Below are 20,803 nucleotides of genomic sequence, written 5' to 3'. Positions count from 1 at the left end.
CCAGGCTCTCCTACTCTTGCTGTCAAGGAAATCTTTCTCTTCTCCATTTGTTGATTTCTAACTGAAAGCCCAGATTGAGTCCTCATTTTGGCATGTCCAAACTACTTCTTAGATCATAGTTATGCCCTAGGTCCTGGGTGTGGCAGCCCTTACTGCCAAATCCAGTGTAGCTTTCCAGGTCGTGTGAATATGTGCAAAAGCATTCATGCCCTGATTATTAGATTTGGTCCTAAATACTCCTCATTATCCTAATATAGAACCAGTTTAATCTTAAAGAACTAAAAGTTGCCAAGAAGAGGAGTTATTTAAAAAATCACTCTATGAATTGCAGACAGTTCTATGGAACATTCGTGGGGCATCAGACCAAACCAGTATTTTCATTCCTGTCTTAAAATGTACAATTGCTATGCTGATAAAACTCTAAATAGTAATTTGTGTGTATGCACACATGAAAATGTGTAATACATTCACCCATTTAACCAACTTTCTGTTGGGCTAATCTCTTCATCTTTCTCTGGAACCAATTATGGAATCTTATAGATACTAAGATTTTTTTTCTTTCACCACCTGCCTACTTCAGGTTTGTAACAATATAGACAAAATCAGGCTCTGATTTTGGTAATTGTCCAACATATTGTACAGGCTAATATTTTTTGTTATATTTTAGGGATTGATTTTGTAGAACTGAGAGGGAGTTTAGAGATCATATAATCTAAGATGGCAAATATGTTGCATTGCACTTCTCTTCTCTGAACAGTGAAAAAATAAGTATTCTAAGATCAAGCATGAGCCCAATGGAAAAAAGTATGGGAATACAAGTACAAGGGCTGTATGTTTCTTATTTTTTATTTAGTGTGGTCTTTTTTGTTTTATAACAGAACAAGACCTCAGGAATGTAATTTTTTCCAGTGTCACACAATGGCAGGTCAAAGATAGGAATGCATTATCATCACTTCACCTTTTTTCTACCATTGAGAATTAGTTCTCCCATGTTAAATTTTACAAGAATAGAGATCATGGTGCATTTAAGATAAATGATTTATAAAAGGTGCTATGTTCATTAGCAAAAAATTTATTCGAATTTGAAATCCATTTTCTCATAGTATCAAAGTTATAACTGGAGGGTCAGGTTTTCAGGACACTGCATGAAAGTTCTTAAGGTGCACCTGAAGTATTACGCAGATAAAAGTAGTAAGAAGCACAATAATGTAGGGTAAGGATTGCAAACTCTGGAACCAGAGCACCTGGTTAAATCCCAGTTCTATTTCTTACTGGCTGATTAACACTGAGCAAGTTACTTAATCTCTCTCTCTCTCTCAATTTAATCAATAACATGGAGGTAATAATACCTGACTCATAGTGTTGTTGTGAAGATTAAATGAGTTAATACAAGCAAATTGCTTAGAGAGTGTCCAGCAACTCATAAGTGCTCAATAAAAGCTCACAGAGTTTTAACTTCATTAAAATGTAAACACCTTGGCAGACCATCTTTGCGACCTCACCATTTAGTTATGACTTAGATTGTCTGAAATGCGTTCCATGGTGTTTGTCAAGAGGGTGAGAAAGCATCAGGAATGCTTCTCCCCGTATTTACTGCAACACCTGAGGGTACTGAGGAGGCTAAGGCTGTGGAGGAACTAAGAAGTCTGGGACGGGGAGGAGAGGAAAAGGAAACAGCGCACACCTTGGATCCCACAGCCCAGGAGAGTCTGCAACCCCCTGGTCCCAACAGGGAGTCGTGTCACTGGAACCCAGACTGTAGAACTTCTGCACCGACTCCATGCCTCCAAAGAGGGTTCACAGGAATGAGTCCCCAGAGCCATCCAGTTCAGTCCTGTAGAGGCCAAGAGCACTGACTTTGGAATCAGACAGTTTGAGACCCAAACCTTTTCCTATATGTATGACATGGGCATGTTTATTTCTCCCAATCATAAATTTTTCATCTGTAAAGTAGGCATAATAATACCTACTTCATCTGGTTTTCGTGAAAATTACATAAAATAATGCATGTAATTTTCTTGGCCCAGGGTCTAGCACATTAAATGCTCTAACTAAAAATAAATGTTGCTATTATTTTGCTCGTGTAACAGGTGAAATCTGGTCCTCCACAGTCTCAAAGCATCTAGGGAGGTGGTTTTAGACCAGGAGTCATCTGTGAATTCCCTGCTGGACTTTTTTCAAACTATAGCATGCTTCCCACCTCATCCAAAATTATGGCATGATTCCCTCGGTCAGTGGTTTTTAACCTTGTCTATACCTTAGAATCATCTGGAGAGCTTTAAAAGATGCCAGCCCAGGCCACAACCCAGACTAATTATTTCAGAATCTCTGAATATATTAAGGTATAGTTTATATACAATCAAATATACCCATTTTATGTGTGCAGTTCAGTGAAATTTGACAAATTTGTATACTCACATAACCATCTCCGTTTCAAGATACAGAACATTTCCATCACCCTGAAGAGCTATCTTTGCCCCTTTGCTGTCAGTTACCCCTGGCTTGTGCCCCAGGCAACCACTGATCTGCTTTCTGTCACTATAACTTAGTTTTGCCTAGTCTGAAATTTCGTATTAATGGAATCTTACAGTTTGTACTTTGTGTGTGTCTGGCTTCTTTTGCTCAGCATAATGTTTTGAGATGCAGTCATTTTATTGAGTGGATCTGTAGTTCTTTTTGTTTGCCTAGTAATATTCTATCATATGAATATACCACCATTTGCTTATGCATTTACCTACTGGTGGATGTTTTAGTTGTTCCCAGCTTGGGGCTATTATGAATAAAACGTCTATGAACATTCATTTGCAAGCTTTTGTGTAGACATGTTTTAAATTTTCTTGGATAAATACCTAGGAGTGGAATTGTGAGGTCATATGGTAAGTGTTTTTAAAGCTTGATCAGTGTTTTTAAAGTTCTCAAGGTCCTTCATGTGCAGCCCATGGCATGGTTAAGAACCACTGGATTGGTGTGTGTAGTAAATGACAGGTGTGGCAATGTTGGCCACCCTGATGTCACTCACTGTTTGCAGTCACATGATCCCTGAATCTTCCTTAGTGGTTCCACCAGCTGCAGAGCTGTCTTCTGTGCCTTGATATGACAGAGGGCTGCTGCACGAGGTTATGAGATGTTTTAAAAACAAAGCTAATTTATTCAGCAATGTTTATTAAGCACATACCTAGTCCAAATGAAGGGAACACAGAAATGACCAACACAGCTCCTGCCTCCAGGGAACTTGGACAACCAAGATGAAGTAAACAGGTACAGTATTCTCTGCCAGGTGTTATGATAGTGTTATAAGAGCATAGCTAGAAACTGCCCCTTAATCAGAACATTCTGTTGAGTAACACTACCTTCCTTGTTATTCAGCTAAGGCCTTTGGCAAAGGTCAGGATCTGCTCCGTTTTAGGACTTAGGTGTTGGTACTAGCCTGCCTATGTTCCTTTGGACTTCTTTTTTTTTTTAACCATGAGTACAAAAAGAGATGTTCTGATTTATGATCATTCTGGTTAATTAGACATAAGTGTTAAGGTGTATATGCAGAATTAAAATGCCAACATTAAAGAAATAAGAAGCTGCTATGTGCATATGTTGGGGCAAGTTATTTAGATAGGATTTGTTCAGAACTGGGGCAACTACTGGACATAGAAGGTACAATCGAATAAAGTTTACTCTAGGTCCTTTTTTTTTCTTCCACTCATATTGAAGTATAATTGGCATGCAGCACTATATAAGTTTAAGGCGCACAGCGTAATGATGTGACTTACATACATCACGAAATGATTATCACAGTAAGTTTAGTGAACATCAATCATCTCATGTAGACACAAAATTAAAGAAATAGAAAAAAAATATTTTCCTTGTGATGAGAACTCAAGATTTACTGTCTTAGCTTTCATATATAACATAAGCAGTGTTAATTATATTGATCCTGTTGTACATTACATCCCTAGTACTATCTATCTTATAACTGGAAGTTATGCCTTTTGGCTGCCTTCATCCAATTCCTCTCCCCTCCCAACACCCTCACCCCCACCTCTGGTAGCCACAAATCTGATCTCTTTTTCTATGAGTTTGTTTGTTTTTGAAGTATAATTGACTTGCTACACTATGTTAGTTCCTGGTGCACAACATAGTGGTTCGATATTTCTATACATTTCAAAATGATCACCACGTTAAGTCTAGTTACCATCTGTCACAAAGATATAACATAATTACTAACTATATTCCCCACACCATACATTTCATACCTGTGACTTATTTATTTTGTAAATATGCAAAAATTGTATTAGCGTGGCTCAAGAAATGCACTTAGTAAACTCAAAGAGTTACAATGGAAATAACCGGACAAGAAGAGAGGAAGTGGGAGAACCAGAACCCATCAGCACCATGGATGGCTCTATAGGACTTTCAGGACTCTGGCCAGGACTGGACTTCCTTCAGTCTGTCCACAGCCTTGCTGTCTCACTAGCAGGTTCTAGGCCAGATCCACATGCTGTTCATCTGCTAGGTCTGAAAGAGGTACACCCAGTCTGGCTTCCCAACCCAAGAGATTTTGTCCTCCTCTTCCTCCCAGGACCCTTCTCTTTGGGGTTCTGTAGAGAGTAAATGGCCTTTACAAGGGATGTGCTCCTGTAAGGTGTTGGAACGCTCCTCAGCACCCTAGGTCTTGCTTTCCCCTCCATTAGTATCCATCCTTAAAATGTATGTATCCTTTGACTCAGCAATTCAACTTCTGGGAATCTCTCCTACACATGTAATCACATGCACACAAGCATATAGGAGCAAGTATGTTCGCTGATCATTATTAGTAATAGTGAAAAATAAGTCTAAATGTCTAAGGGAGAATGCTTAATTTAATTATGGTATATGTGTAGTATGAAATGCAGCTCTTAGAAACAATGAGGGAGATCTTGTATGTGAACACAAAAATGTATCTGTGGTATGTTGTGGGGAAAAAGTTTTGGACCAATATGTAGGAAATGGTCCCATTAAAAAGTTTTTTTTCAAAAATCAGTTCCCTTTGGAGGGGGCGGATTCCTCTGCTTGGTAAAAGGTCTGTAGGATGCATTTGTCAAACTGTTGGTAGTGGTTACCCCTGGGGGCTGAGATCGTAATTGAGAATAAAATTCTAACAGAGAAACTTTTACTTTTTAATTTTGGAAATGTCTGGATTATTAGTGTGTTGTAAAACAAGCATATTTTTATAAATTTTTTAAAGTATCCTTCTTTTGGGTTCTGTGTCCTTCTGTGTTGGGGGCCGGGTTGGGTTGGGAGCTTCCTTGCACAGACCTTTACAACAGCAAAACCTGGCTCCAATGCAAAGATTGACTTAGGTTCTAAGAAGAGCTCTCTAGTAGCAACACCATATACCTGGCGGAATTCTTATTTACCAGAGATAGAGAAAAGGAACTGGTATGTAAGACATTAGTAGATGAGGGGTAAAGTACCTTTATAATACCCACTTATTAAAATCTGCAAGGAGGTCTGCTACTTCGACTAGTTATTTTAAGCATCTGCGTTTTCTTTAAAAGAACTTGATGTGATGGACCTCAGTTATTATTCAGCTCATATGGAGTGTGTTGAAATCATAAGAAATCAAATATTAATGTAGTGGAAGATGCTTGCCATGGGATACCTGTCACGCTCTACTCTTGCTTCCCAAAGAGATTGTAGGGACTTGTCCTGGGGAGAGTGTATCACCAGTTGTTTTGTCCCTGAAAGAAAAAAAGCAAAAGATAGAGAAGGGGAAGTGAGGAAGATGGTTATACAAAGGAATCCCAAAATCTTAAAGTACCTCATTGCTTTGTAAGCTTTATGACCACAATAATAATTCTATTTTAATGGATAAGCTCAAAAGCTATATTTCCACCCAAAGGATACTTGAGCTAATAAAATGATTCAGATGTGACACACCATCCTAAATTCTTAGGGCAATTTGGTTAATGTCTGATTTATTGAAATATATCTTCTTTACTTATTGTTTTAGTATTTCCCTGTTATTCTCTTTTCTGTTTTCTCTGAAAATCAGGTCGAAGAACTACACCCTGGGTTTTCTAAGTCCAATTACATGTTCTTGGCCAAGGTAATGAAGACCACATTTTTAAGATCACTTTGACTTCATTACACAAAAATGTGATTATGCTTCATATTGATTATTTTTTCATTTCTAGTGTTATATTGATCTTGAACAAACAGATACTGCTGTGAAGTTCTGTAATATGGCAGTGTTGCTTCCTTGTGTTACCAAAGAGGTAAGTCCACACGGTGACAAGGAGCACTCTTATTTTATTAGTATGATTCTAGCCTCAAATATGAACAACTGGCTTAGCTACATCTGGAGTTTTTTGCTGTCCTAAAACATTTTGACTTGGATTTAACATGTACTATGACGTTTTAAAAATTGCTATAGGTAACCCTTCCCCAGGAGACCCCTTGTATCTTTAAGGAGCACACAAATCGTGGGCTAGCAGTTAAAACATTGTGATGCATGTTAGGTGTTACACAGCAGGGAGTGGGATGAGCCCCCCGAGGAAGGATGGAGGACAGCATAATTCTGGGGAGCTGGTGATTAAACTGGGGTAGGCAGCAAACAAGCTAGACAGGCTGCCGCCTTACAGCAGGAGGAGGCTCTGGGCAGTTGCCACTGTCAGTACCCAGCGCACAGCAGGCTGTGGCTGTCCAAGGCCGTGAAGAGGACTAAAAATATGTACTAACATTTTCTTGGTCTTTGAACACCATTAATGAAAAAGAAGCTGTCGCATTGCTTCTTGCCTTTTTCCTGCTAATTCGGAATTCTGGATGTGCTCTAAGTTTTAGGAGTTTCACAGCATTAGCAATTCAGCCCGTGTTCCTGTATACTGGAATTGCGGGAACAAAAGGAAATAAATAAATGTTTTCCTGCTCCCTTCTTATAGCATATAAACATTATCAGCCTGTGAATCGCAACTGAATAGAAATGCCTCAGAAATAAGTACTCCTCCTCTTCTCTGTTGGAGCAATACAGGCTTCAGCGTTTGTTGCGATCTGGAACATAAACACGTAAGACATGCCCACTGCCCTCTAGGAGCTTGTAGCCTAGAAGGGAACATAAGGTATATATCCAAATAAAGGGAGCTCAGGGTAGAAAGCATGAAGTGCTCAGAGAGGTACAAATAATTGGTTATGGACATATTGAAAAGGGGGGAATTATTTTCACCTGGAAGAGATCAGATAGCATCAGAGGTGGACCTGGAAAGACGTATATAACGTGGAGGTGTGGGCGAAGCACGTCACGGGTCGTGAACAAAAGTACAGAGGTGGAAAACCAAAGGTTTGTTTGCCTGGAGTGGAAGAAATATTCAGGGCAGTCATGGGAAATAAGTCTGGAAAGAGGAAGTGAAACAAGACCTGCCCAGGACCTTCCCGGTTCAGGGATGCCTGTGTCTCTATACAGGGCTCATCAGCAGCCACCTGCGCAAGGGCTCGGCCTGCTTCTATGTTTGGGATTTCCTACGGGGTTCATTATCCTTCTAACTCTAATCCCTAGTTGGCTCCATTGGTGAATAGGAAATATAAAACAGCACTCTATCTAAAAGACAGTTTGTGTAACTTTTTCAGCAGGAAACAGATTTTGTCCCTCTCGTTGCTTGCTCCGTGTTAGTGGTTGGGACCCTACTGTCTTTTACGTCTCTCCTGAGCGATGCCACTTTGGGTTACATGCAGTCATTTTAAGCTGAGTGTCTATGCATTCTTATTAGAATATGAGATTAAAGTACAATATGATAGTGAGGTACCTGGTTTGATATGCAAATGTTTATGCATGACATTCAGCGCTCTCACAGGAGGGCTAATATTGACCATCTTCAGGGTTTGATCCTTGGTCCCTAAGTCTTCTCTCCCCTTTCCTCCTCCCTACCTGCCAAACCTATCCTCCATGGCTTCAAATACTACGTACCTGCCAGGGGTCCTCAAATTTGCATCTCTAGACCTCTCCTCTGAGTCTGGACCTGATTATCCAACGTCCTGCTTGACATCTCTGCTTGGATGACTCCTAGACATCTCATACTCAACTAGTCATCAGGCCTTTGCACCTGCTCTTCCTTCATCTGCCCCTCTTAGTAAATAGCACCTCCACCCACCCAATTAGAAAAGCTGGGAATGATCCTTGACACATCCTTATCCCTCAGCCCCCAAACCCAGATGTCTACCCAGTCACCAAGTTCTCGGAGTTCTTCTAAGACATGCCTTGAGTCATCCAAATGCTCTCTCTCTCTCTCTCTCCACCCACCACTCCAGCAGGGCACCACCCTCTTTCACCATGAGAGCCTCCCAACGGGTCTCACAGCTTCTTGCCCCTTGCCCAGTCATTCTTGGCTCCCATTATCAGCCAAAGCCACAGATTAAACATAAACTTCACATGTCACTTCCGTGCTTGAAAACCCTTTGCTTTTAGGATGAAGTTCAAAATTTTTAGCATGCCCTTCAGGGCTCTGATCTAGCTGCTACCAATCTCTAAAGCTTCATATGTTCCCCTCTCTCCCCTCCTCTACACTGTGTTCTTTCCCGCCTTGCGCCCTTGGGGCACAGTGTTCCCTCTTTTGGAAACATTCCCCTACAAACCCTCCATTCCCTTCACCAGCTTTATTCCTACTCATCCTTCAAGCCTCAGCATAAATGTCATTTCTTCTGGAAAGATTTCCTTGACACCCCCAGGCAAGAAACTACCTCATACTTTTCCTTCATGTCATTTAGCACAGTTGTGATTATATAGTTATTTGTGTGGTTGGTCCATGAAAGTAGCAACCAGGTGTGTTTCATTCACCACTCTCTTCCTAGTGCCAAATGTATTGCCTGGCACATAACAAGGACTCAGTAAGTACTGGTAGGAAGACTCAATAATAGTGCTAATAGTAATAATAAATAGAACTGGTGATAAATGTAACTAAGAAAGCTGAGCAGTGTGGAACTATTTATGTAATAAGCAAAACAGCTTTAGCAGATATTTCCTGCATTACTTATTTTTTCCAGTGATTTGTATTCCTAGCAGTTTTTTTTCAAGTGGTTAATGTACTGTCAGGAATATCTCAATTTCTTTTTCAGTTAGAAAATAGAATGAGGCAAGTTATCTATAGTACCCACTCTCTCTGTAAAGGTTTTCCAAGTTGAAGTATATCCCATTAGTGATTTTGCTGACCCACTTATTTATTTCCAAAATATCTAGCATTGGCACTCATCACAGCGAAGGCAGCCCAGCCATCGGTTTTCTCTCCCTCCTGTGAACTTGCATAACATTTGTGCTTCTTTCTGTGGCACTCGTACCCTCTTCCTGGCATCGCAGTCATTTGTGAACGTGACTTCTGTCCTCATCAAGGAGCTTGGAGCTCATCATACTGCACTTAATGTCGGGAATGTCAGCCCTTGGGCCTCTAGAGCCCAGATTCATGCACATAAGCCACTTTGCAGTTCCAGAATCTGAAATTACAGTATTTTATTATTCATGTGGACTTTTCTTGACCCTAGATGGGTAATGTCAGCTCCTGAGAAACATTCCTTCTTTTAAAATAAAAGGGATTCCTGTGTCTAAGGCAGTGTGAGAATGATCACTGAGTGAAATAACGACAACCCTGGCAGCCTGAAAATTGTTTGCCTGGAGGAAGAGTCCAAGTTATTGACTCAGAGCAGTAACCACTCTTAATAATAAAACCCTAATTTTTTTTTTTTTTTTTTTTTGGCTGCACCACACAGCTTATGGGTTCTTAGTTCCCCAACCAGGGATCGAACCCAGGGCCCCGGCAGTGAGAATGCCAAGTCCTGACCACTAGACCACCAGGGAATTCCCTAAAATCCTAATTCTACTTTAAATGTTCTATCTTAGTTAAGACCTCATATTTGCTTATCTTAATTAAGACATCGGTTTTTCAGGTAAGTTTAGAAAGTATAGTTAGTCCACAACTCTTCACCTGTCTTCCTGTTCTAGGGATGCTACAACTCAGAGGGGTGGCTGGATCACTTCCCAAAATCCAGCAATGTTGTCCAGGGTCTCATTTGTTAGAAATTCATATTTGCCTGTTTCTTTCTGGTTTAAATGTGTATCTTATGCATTAACTCATCTGTGCTATCCATGCCCGGAGAATTAATTCTTCCTATACATTAAAAAAAATTAATAAAGCCATTTCAGAGTGGACAGAGTGGATTTTCCCACTGTCTGAACAGACATTTCGTGAATTATAGGCAGGCAATGTTACTCTGTTTACACCCTCCTATTTCTACTCTTTTGTCTCCTACCTTCTATTCGTCTGCATTCGAAATATATTATTTCTTAAGCTTTCTCAGTATATAATGGCCTTAGCTGTATTCTTTAAGTTGATCTTAAAAATACCTTAAAGAAATTTCTTAGCCTTCCTTGTAATTAATTTTCTTAAAATAACTGATGTTGTAGCATCAGTTTGGGATCAGTTATTTTTAACCAGTATGCAGTCTAGTAAAGTTGATGTTTGATAAATCATTACCCAAATGCTCAGAGCGTAATGATTTAATATAAATGAGTCTCTCTCTTATTTATCTCTCTAGCAGAAAGCATTGATGTATTTAATCAAAACATAATATTTTCTGACTCTTTCAGATCAAATAAATCTATGTTTTTGAATGTGTGTTTGAGTGAGTGAAAAAAATTACCTTTATTCGTTTATCTTGCAAATATGGTGATGCTCTGCCAGAGGCTTGGGATACAGTAAGAAAAAAAACAGATCCTGTCCTTGCCACCATGAGTTCTGTAGTCTAGTGGAGAAGGCAGGCACTGAACAAGTAATAGCAGTAAAGTGTGAGGAGTGTAATGGAAATAAAAGCGCAGAGATTTATGAGAAAATAAAACTGGAACTGCAACCTGGACCGGGGGCTAAGAAAGGCCTTCCTGAGGTTTTGATAGGTAACCTGAGATTCTAAGGAAATTAGAATTTAAACCCAATGGTTTAAATCTTTAAGACCTTCTTGGGTATGGGGGGCTTGTTAAAAATATGGATTCCTGTCCTTTTTCTAGAGAGAAAGAAGCTCTGAGCTGCAGAGTGTGATGACAGCAACCTCACTATCAATGTGACTCACTCAGGTTTCTGTCCATTGAGTTCTGCTCTGCCGGCTTAGTGCTCAGACTGTCCCTGGGTAAGAAAACAGAGGAAGGCAGGTGGTAGCTGGGTTCTTGGCATTGCAACCACAGGAAATGATGGCCTTTGAGGACATGGCTGTGGACTTTACTCAGAAAGAATGGGCCTGCTGGATGCATCTCAGGGGAAGCCATACAGAGACATGATGCTAGAAAACATCAGTCATTGGGTCTCCCTTGGGTATGAGCTCTGAAAATCAGATGTGACTTCCCAGTTGGTTCAAGGGGAAGAGCTGAGGTGGGGGAGGGAGAAGATTTCCCCAAGGCCAGAGTCTAGGCTGGAAAGTCTTAAAAACTAGGACATAACTTCCCTGCAGAATATCTGCTGGAAGGAGCCATCTAACGTCACGATAAGTTCGTGAGGGTGAGGTCTGTTTCTCTACATTAGAACTGATCCGCGAGTGGGGTAAGTGAGGAATGCAGAACAATCTCATGACTTCAGTTTGAGGTGAAAGTATGCTGTCTCAGCAGAAAGGTTTGGATAGTTTGAATTTGGGGAAGAAAGGAGTAACCTGAGCTCACAACCATAGTCTGGGTTCTTATAAGAGGACGTTTGCATAAATATGGTCAAACATCAAGTGCTTGATACATAATGAAGGCCTCAAAATTACTCAGATAACTATACAGTGGACATGCTGCAAAGGAGAAAACTTCTGTACCTGCAGGAGAGTCACACACACTGTGAAAGTAACCAGTGTGGCAAAGACTTTAACTAGAGGTTATCACTGAATGAATGGGCATAAAATTCATATGTAGAAGAATGAATAGATGAATGGATGTGGACAAACCTTTAACAGCCTCTCGTCTCCTCAGTAGCAGAGATTTCTCACTGGAGAGGAGTTCTCTGAATATAATGAGAATGGGGAAATATTCACTCACAGCTCCACATTGACTCAACAAGTGTTAACTCACACTGGAGAGGAACCCCGTAAATGTAACAAATGTGGGAAACACTTCAGCCAGAGAGCTACCTTTTGTTCACACCAGAGACAAACCCTTTGTGATCATTACGGAAATGCCTCCAGTAATAATTCATCCTTCAAATGACACAAGTGAATCACACTGCAGAGAAGCCATAAGAATATCATCTATGTGGTAAAGCCTTTAGTTGATGCTCTAACCTTAGCCATGAAACAGCATACACTGGAGAGGAACCCTAGAGACGTAATGAATTTGGAGGAAACTTCAGTCCCAGCTCTAACCTTTATAGACACCACGCAGGGTGTAGAGAGTTATAGAGTTCACGCAGGGGAGAGACGCTGCAGCCTTCAGCCATCTCTCAAGCCTTGGTCTGCACAGAAAACTCAGAGTCAAACAGGAAGGGACGCAGCAAGTCTTTACCAGGAGGAGGAAGCCATTTGGGAAATACCAGACAATTCATGCTGGAGAAGCCATTCAATGAAATAAACATGGGAAACCCATTACTCATAGAGCAGCACTCCAGGGCATGTGAGGACTTTTACTGTATCAGGCACTCTCAGTGTCATGAATGAAATGATCTCACCTTAGTCAGCCTTAAAGTTCTCACACTTGGGAGTTCCTTAGGCCTCAAGTCAATGTAGAAATGCCTTCATCTGGATTTTATATAAGAAAATTCGTACTCTGGGGAAAAAAAACTATCAAGAAGAACCCTTTAGTACACAATTCAACATATAATTAGACTTCTGCCAAATGACATATTACTGAAAATAATGCCATGTAAAGATGTAGAACTGTGATGCATTCTTAGAAAAGTTGAATGCAGATTTTGGTGAGATGTAATAAACAATGTGATAGACATTACATGAAATTTCTAAAAATCTTATATTTGTATTTGTATGGAAATATGTATGGAAATATGTTAATATAAATGTTTCAGACATTAAAAAAAAAAAAAAAAAAAAAAAAAAAAAAAAAAAAAACAATGTGATAACCCCTCGGTAGATTAATAAGAGTTGTTGATGAAAAATCTAATACATGAGTATTTGTCTTTAAAAAAATCATGAAACATTATGGTGAGTAATTGAGGCATTTTCCTTTACTGCATCGCTGTTGATCAGCTGATCAGTTTCAATTTTGTACGCAGCTCTAAACGTATTTACAAGGACTTTGTTTAATCAGAAAATACCTTTTAATGTAACGGAAAAAACGTAGAATACAAAACATGTGTTCTAATTATTCTATTTGTGTTTAAATATGTACCCACATGGCAAGAGTGAATGGAAACATGGACAAATAAGCACAGTTTATAAGTGATTCAAATATCCCAGGTGATACTGATGCGGGTGGTATACACACCATATTTTATTAAATAGAAATAGAAAGATAAATAGAAAGGCTTGGAGTTGAGAAATATGTGAAAAAGCACTGTATCAAGGGTACAGTATTGCTGAAATGTTGAGTTCTTGAGAGAGAGAAGAGATGAGAGCCTTGTATACCTTTTTCTTAAAAGCAAGAGAAAACCATTAGAGGGTCTTAAGCAGCAAGTAACACAATGAGATTTTTAGAAGGACACAATAGCTACCATGTGGAGATTGACTTGGATGGGAGGGGAGCAAAATTGGAAGTTGGAATACCATTTAGATAACTTCTGCAATGACACAAACATGAGGTGATGACCTGGACCAAGATGATGGCAGCGAGGAGTGAAGAGATGAGGACTGATTCAACAGATTTGTAGGTAGTATTGTCTACAGGACTTGGATATTGGAGATGGAGGACTCAAGAATGACATCTCAGTTTCTGGCATGGGAACCTGACCAGGGCAGGTGGCAGTACCCTTTACGGACACAGGGAGTATTGGAGAGCCAGATTTGGTAGACAAGGAGAGTTCAGTTTTGGACATTTGGAGTTTGTGTTTGTGAGATTTTCAGATCCATTAAGTGATTGAATATTTGGCATATAAATGTCTGAAACCACAAGTATGGCAGAGATCATCCTGAGAGGTTATGTAGTGTGTGAAAAGCAGAGGGTAAAGGATCAACCCTGAGAAACTCCAGTGTAATGGGAGGAAAAGAAACCTACAAATGAGATTGAAAGAAGTGGCCAAAGATGACAGGACTCCAGAATCCAAGGGACGGTGGAAGTGGTCAACTCTGTCAGACACTCTAGGGAAGTCAAGACTGTAATGAGCAGATGAAGTTAATGATGCCTGTGTCATTGGTGATCTTAACCCAGACTGTTTCAGTGGAACAGTATAGGAGGCAACAGAGTGCAGAGCACTAGAGGTGAGAAAATCCAGTCAGTACGTGCAGACACTGCTCCAATAATTTGATGGGAAAGAGAGGAGAGATGTAAGGTAGAAGTTAAAGCAGTGCTTGAATTGAGAAATAGTTTTGTTTTGGATGGAAAATCTAGGAGCATATTTAAATAGTAATGAGAAAGAGCCAGCAAAGAAGGAAGGGTTCAAGAAAGACTAGAGAGGGGGGAGATAACTGATAAAATTAGGTCACCAGGAAGCCGGAGACAGTGGGATCCAAAGCACATTAAGGTCCTGTCCTTTTGTCACAGGCTAGATAGAGGAATCGATGGGTTTGTGGGTTTGTAGGTTTGTAGTGAACCAGGGTAAGTGCCCCAGGGGAGAAAGGTTTTTAGTCTTTGAGTGAGAGTAGGCAGGTGTGGAACCTAAGGTGGGTAGAAAATAAGTCAAAGCAGGAGAAAGCTGAAAGAGAACAAGAAGGAAAAAATTGCTCCATGAACCTATTGAAGGTTGAAAAATTGATGTATTGAGCGTAATTGGATAAATGACCCCAAAAGATAGGCAGTGTTCAGAGAACAGGATGCCTATTTCAGAGGTGGAGCAGTTTTAGGTCTGACACAGCCCAGGGTGCACTCACGGGGGTGGTGGGGAAGATGAGGAGACACCCTTCTAAAAGGCTGGGATACACGGGCCATGGGAACAGTGAAGTCTCCAACAGTGGTGGCAGAACTCGGTGTGGAGACCAAGGCACCAAAGTCATAAAAAATAAAAGTAAAAGGAGAGTGACCAAGAGTTTGTTAACAGCTATAAGAAATGGTCGAGAGCAATTATCCTCTACCATTGGCTCTAACCACTCCCTCATCCTCTTCCCGAGGCCCTCAGAAATATTCTTTTAGCAAATACATTGCTGGTTATGCAGAAATGACTTCAAAACAAGTCTTCTAACAGGTTCCAGGGAGCTCTGTCTGGAAAAAGGGGAGGAGTGTGAGGTTGAGTCAGGGAAGAGAGACTAGAGAAGAGTGGTTTTGGGGTGAGCACTGAAGAGGATTCATGGTCTGAAGGGGGTACATTTTGGGCAGTGATGGAGGAAAGCATGACTGGAGGTGCTGGTTTTAGTTGGCGGGGTTTTTTTTTAAGCTAAAAGACACTGCCAGTGTCCTCTATCCATTAAAAAAGTAAATTAATTAAAGACTTAGGTGGAAGCCCTGGGAAGGAGGTAAAATGGGAGGGGTGTGTGTGTGTCTGTGTGTGTGTGTGTGTGTGTGTGTGTGTGTGTGTGTTGGCAGTTGGATTGGGTGGGAGTTGAAGGAATTCTGTGTGGTGCCTGAGGGCAAATATTGCTAAGCCATGATCTTAATTTTAAATCTTTTATTGTAGTTTGAGCATATTCATTTCTTTAGGCATCTAGTTGAAATAAGTCTCTCATCTACATCTACATCGTCTATAAGAAATTGGTTCCTAGATTTGGGAAATTGTTACTGAGCTCCGGTGTCTAACCACTTGTTTAACAGGCATTTATTTAGAGTCTTCTAGGTGCCAGGCACTGAGCTGGCCCTAGGATTACAAAGATAAACATGAATTATGGCTTTTTATAAGTTCTTTTAAATAATGCATCACTATCATAGATTCATTAACCATATTTTCTTACAACCTTCAAAAATATTGATTTGATAGAAGGTATACTTCTAGTTGATCAGACACTACAGTAGAATCAGTGTGTTAATGTTTATGATTAAAACTATTGAAGAACTTACAGTTTTAAAAAAAATCTAGCCAACAACTACTTCCAAAATCTACCTTGTCCAGTTTTCCTCATCTGTTTATTTTAAATGTGTTACATTCCTTAAATCCTTTCTGATAGGTGCTCAGTAAGTGTCTGTTAAACACAAACGCGCATAGGAGTACCTTACCATCTGAATTTGTTTCTACTCTTCCTAACTTCCACACTTGTTTTAAGGAAATAACACATGTGGAGTCCTATAAAACATATTACATGATTTTTAATCTTAAATATAAACTACCTGATAAGGTAGGTAGTTTGGATCTTGCAGTGGAATCTTGTCTGGATCTTACAGAGGAATCTCAGATTTCTTCAAATTCTGCTGCTAGGGCCAGGACCTCTTCCACATGTTATAGTTGAAGAAGAAAACAGTGTTATCATTAACACGCTGGTGGATCCAGTGTGTCAGCTTCTATAGAAGGGGCTTCCCTTCCTGTATCCACCACTCCAGACTAGCTGGAGGAAGAGCCTGGAAATCACTCTCCACATCACTTACGTTTTCAGAGATCTGAATCATGCCTGGTCCTAAGAAATGCACAGTTTCTTTGTAATGGTCTTCAAAAAAGTATTCCCTCATTCAACAAAAGTCTACTTCAAAGTACCTGGAGTATGAGGTTGAATGTGTGAAATCTTTTTGTGTATTTGTATTTTCTTTATAGGATAAAGATGCACAGAAAGAGGTGAAAAAAATAAACACTTCCTTGAAGAGGTAAATAAAAGAACTTGCTCTTCAACAAATCAGATGTGGTCTACTAAAATTTAAACTAATCAAAGTTGTGTTTTTTTATTATCCTTTTTTCTTTTTTGATGTAAGGGTAATGTGCTCAGATATCAAGGCAAAACCACGTTTCTGCAGAATGCATTCCACTAGTAGCACTACAAAACTAATCATGTTATTTGGAGGAATCTATTTCCTATAATGTCACTACGAAATGATCTTTAAACATGTACGGTTTATATTTTTCCTATTAAACTATAGTCTTCAGAATATTTCTTTAAATAAAATATTTAAGTCAATTCAATAAAATGAACTCAAGTGAGTGTTTTAGTGCTGCTTCAATGGTGACTTTACAAAACAGAATAATTTCATTAATGTGAATGAAAAATGGAAAAAAAGGCAAAGGACATGAACAAGTTGTTGATAGGAGAGGAAATACAAAAGGGGAAATATAACTAGTAATTTTAAAAATGTGAAGAAAATTACAATAAGATACTGTTTACCATCAAATTAGCAAGGATTTCTTTTTTTCTTTAAAGAAACGTTCAGTGCTGGCAATGATGCCATGAGGTGGACCATTCTCATACACTGCTGCTGGGAGGGCATTTTGACGCAAACATTTGGTAAAATGTATCTAGAACCTTAAAAATATATAAACTTTAATCTTGTAATTTCATTTTATGGAAATAATCTTAAAGAGAGAAAGTACACTTATGCACAAATGTTCATAACAGCATTATTTTTTACAGCAAAACACTGTGTCCAGCAGTAAGAAAGCAGTTAACCATATTTGAATAAAACTGTAATAGAATATTATTTTGACATTAAAAATAATTTCAAAAATGACATAGGGAAATGCACAGACAATCCTAAGTTCAAGTAGAACACAAATTAGTATACGCACATGATCTCAACTATATGAAAATGTGCGTAGAAAATCATCTATTAGAATACACTAAACTGGTAGTTGTTCATATTTCTGTGGAGTTGTGTTTGATTTCTAATATTTCCCAATTTTTAATAATTAAACTAAAAGGATTTTTAAATTGAACTTACCTAGCAGTGATTTATAGATCCCCCACTACCCTTTAACCAGCCTTATCCTGGAAATAGGTCAAAGCTTAAATTTACTGTTTGCTATCCCAAATGCATGGACACACACACACACTTACGCACTCAATTTCAAGCCTTGACTTAGTGATACCAGTTAATCAAACTGAGCTAGTTTCTCCCTCTTGTCTTTTATAATGGCCCATCAAGATACCTAAATCAATCCAACTGATTCTCGCCCAAACTCTGACAATTGGTCTAACACTGAAACTACTAGCTGGAAGGGACAGGAGTTTTACGGGTACCCTCATTGATACACAGTATCCACAAGGCCATGGCTACCTCGGGCTATCTCTAAACAGCTAGGTGAATGTGCAAGTCGAGACAGGTGATTCTAGCAGCAGAAAATAATGTAGAATCAACCACGTTGTAGGCTTTGTAGGAGTAGCTCATTCCAGCAGAGAATGGTACAAAGACTTCTGCTAAGAATTATGAGAAACAGCGGGAACGCTCTTTGGTGATGGTGGGACTTGGGATCATAATTGAAACATAACAAGACCTAATCAATCTTGTTTTAACAGAATTCCCATTTGGTCCCTGTAGTCAATGTGTCTTCAGTGGACAAGCTGATGTCCCTTGATTGAGTGATCAGTTTCTGAATAAGGACTTGACCCAATAAGAATGTAGCATTTCTAAAAGTTACTTGAATCTTTAAAATCTTGTTAATTTCTGACACATTGGACAGATTTTTCAGTAGGAGGTTAATGGAGGAAATCTCCCTCCTCACCATGGTAATACCATATCCCCTTCAAATTAACATCAAAGCCCTGTTCTGTGCTCCGTTCCAGGGTCACGCCTGGTCATAGCTAGTCTTCATCAAGTCATAAAATCAAAGCATCTATGTGTGATGAAGCCAGCTAAAGGAGGTTTCCACATTAAATCCACCTCCCCCTCTTTTAAAAGCTGAGTAGTGTTTTCGGATGGCAGCATTATATGTAAATTATTTCACTTACTCCAGTGAATTTCACACAAAGTGAACTACTGTGAACTCCTTCTGTAGTTGCTTCACTCACCACTCATTCTGCTGACCTGGGAGAAGACAGAATAGCTGCCGAGTGTTTCTGAAACAATTTCTCCTGGTGGGTCACCGAGGCCAAGCCAGTGGTACAGCCTGCACCACAGACAAAGTACACAAACTCCTAAACTTTCAAGAGAGTTCGCACACGGCTTTGGGAAGGGGGAGTTCCGATCCAGACCTTCTTGAATGTGTTTGATTTCAGAAGATAATAAGGTACGTGTTAAAATTTCTCATAAAACATTAAAGAAGTAACGTAGTGTTCCACTAAAATTTTAACAATTGTCATGTCCATGTAATTTGCAATGTTAGTTATCTTTCTAAATACTGAATATCCTTCATTGTAACATGAAAATCTCTGTTGTGCCTGCAAGTTGTCAAAAAGCTTTTCATCTGATAATTTTTGCATACTTCTGAATTATAAAAAGCCGTATAAACAGGTGGATGGGACCGTAGCGACGATCTTCTAGACCAGCCTTCTCGTTTTACCGGTAAACAGTTTAATCTCTGATATCTAAGAGAACTGGTGAGTGGCTGAGCCAGGATGAGGTACCAGGTCTTGGAATCTCATGCCTTTGGAACCCATCTTTGAACCCAGGGCCCTTTCCATTTAACTGAGTGGAGTCCAATGTGTTTGGCATAGACGGAGGGGGATGGGAGGGAGGGAAAGAAGTCTGAGAATGGTAACACTTGCATGGTTCTACCTGTTCTGTTTTGCCTATGTTAGCCCATTTAATCCTCACAGCAACCCTATGAGGAGGGAACTTCTGTTATTATCCCATTTACAGATAGGGGAGCTGAAGCACAGGATATTAAATACCATGCCTAACACAGCATGAGATCTGAACTTGGGCAGTCGGCTCCAGAGTCCGAGCTGTGGTCTGAACCACCATGCAATCCTGCCAACAAATGGGGGGATGTGGGGAGTAAAAGACAGAAGGTGGAAGGAGAGCAGGGAAAAAAAGAAGGAAGGGAAAGGCAGAAATGGTATAAAAATGGGGCGGGGGGGTGGGTAGAGAGGGATAGTAAGGAAAGAAGGAAAAGAAGAGAGCAAAGAAAAATCTTTCCTTGTGTTTTTGGATATTGATACCCATTTTCTGGTTTCACATCATAAATTCCCAACAACCTGTTGTGTATCTTGCCTTGTATTAAATCTGCTTTTATATTTCCACCTTCTCCCCCCAAGATAAGGAAAGAGAATAAAGGGAGGATGGTGAAACCTGTTGTAAATGACTTGTTCCACTTGATCTGTGTGTGTAGGGAGAACCTCATTATGGACTATATGACCTACTGATTGGGCAATTAACAAGAATATTTCACTGCACAAGTAAAGACAAGGTCACATTTTAGAACCAAATATAGTTAATATCTTGATGTTCTATGATTTTTGCAGCTCCCAAACCTATATTTTGCTCTAGATGCCTAAAGTCAAATCATACATTTTAAAAATAGCTTTATTGAGGTATAATTGACATACAAAAAATGTACAGTTAAAGTGTACAATTTGATATGTTTTGAGATATATGTATATATTTCCATGAAACTATCACCACAAATAAACAGCAAAGTTTGCCCCTTTGCAACCCCTTCCTCCTGACTCTCCCTGCACCTCCCATCTCCAACCACAGGTCTGTTTTCTGTTACTAGCAATTGCATTTTCTAGACTTTTATATAATTGGATTGTACATTATGCACTTTCTTTTTTGTCTGATTTCTTGCACTCAACATAATTATTTTGAGATTCATTCATGTCATAGTGTGTAATAATAATTCATTCCTTTTTATTGCTGAGGGGTGTTTTATTACATACGCCACAGTTTTTTTTTTCCTCCATTCACCTGTTAATGAACATTTGGGCGGTTTCCAGT

General features: G+C 39.5%; 1 protein-coding gene across 5 annotated transcripts in view; it reads left to right on the top strand.

The window, feature by feature from the left end:
• Window positions 1-19,576, top strand: part of RMDN2 (regulator of microtubule dynamics 2) — a 77,799-nt gene extending 58,223 nt beyond the window's left edge. For all 5 annotated transcript variants that reach the window (XM_059942904.1, XM_059942908.1, XM_059942905.1 and 2 more), the window contains 4 exons: window positions 6,029-6,082; window positions 6,171-6,251; window positions 16,752-16,801; window positions 18,921-19,576. In XM_059942904.1, coding sequence (XP_059798887.1) covers window positions 6,029-6,082; window positions 6,171-6,251; window positions 16,752-16,801; window positions 18,921-18,948 — 213 coding nt within the window. In that variant the 3' untranslated portion in view covers window positions 18,949-19,576. The remainder of the gene's footprint in view (window positions 1-6,028; window positions 6,083-6,170; window positions 6,252-16,751; window positions 16,802-18,920) is intronic.
• Window positions 19,577-20,803: the final 1,227 nt, after the last annotated feature.

The sequence above is a fragment of the Balaenoptera ricei genome, chromosome 13, assembly GCF_028023285.1.
Source record: "Balaenoptera ricei isolate mBalRic1 chromosome 13, mBalRic1.hap2, whole genome shotgun sequence".
NCBI classification, from domain to species: Eukaryota; Metazoa; Chordata; class Mammalia; order Artiodactyla; family Balaenopteridae; genus Balaenoptera; species Balaenoptera ricei.
This window is presented reverse-complemented; position numbering and strand designations above follow the sequence as displayed.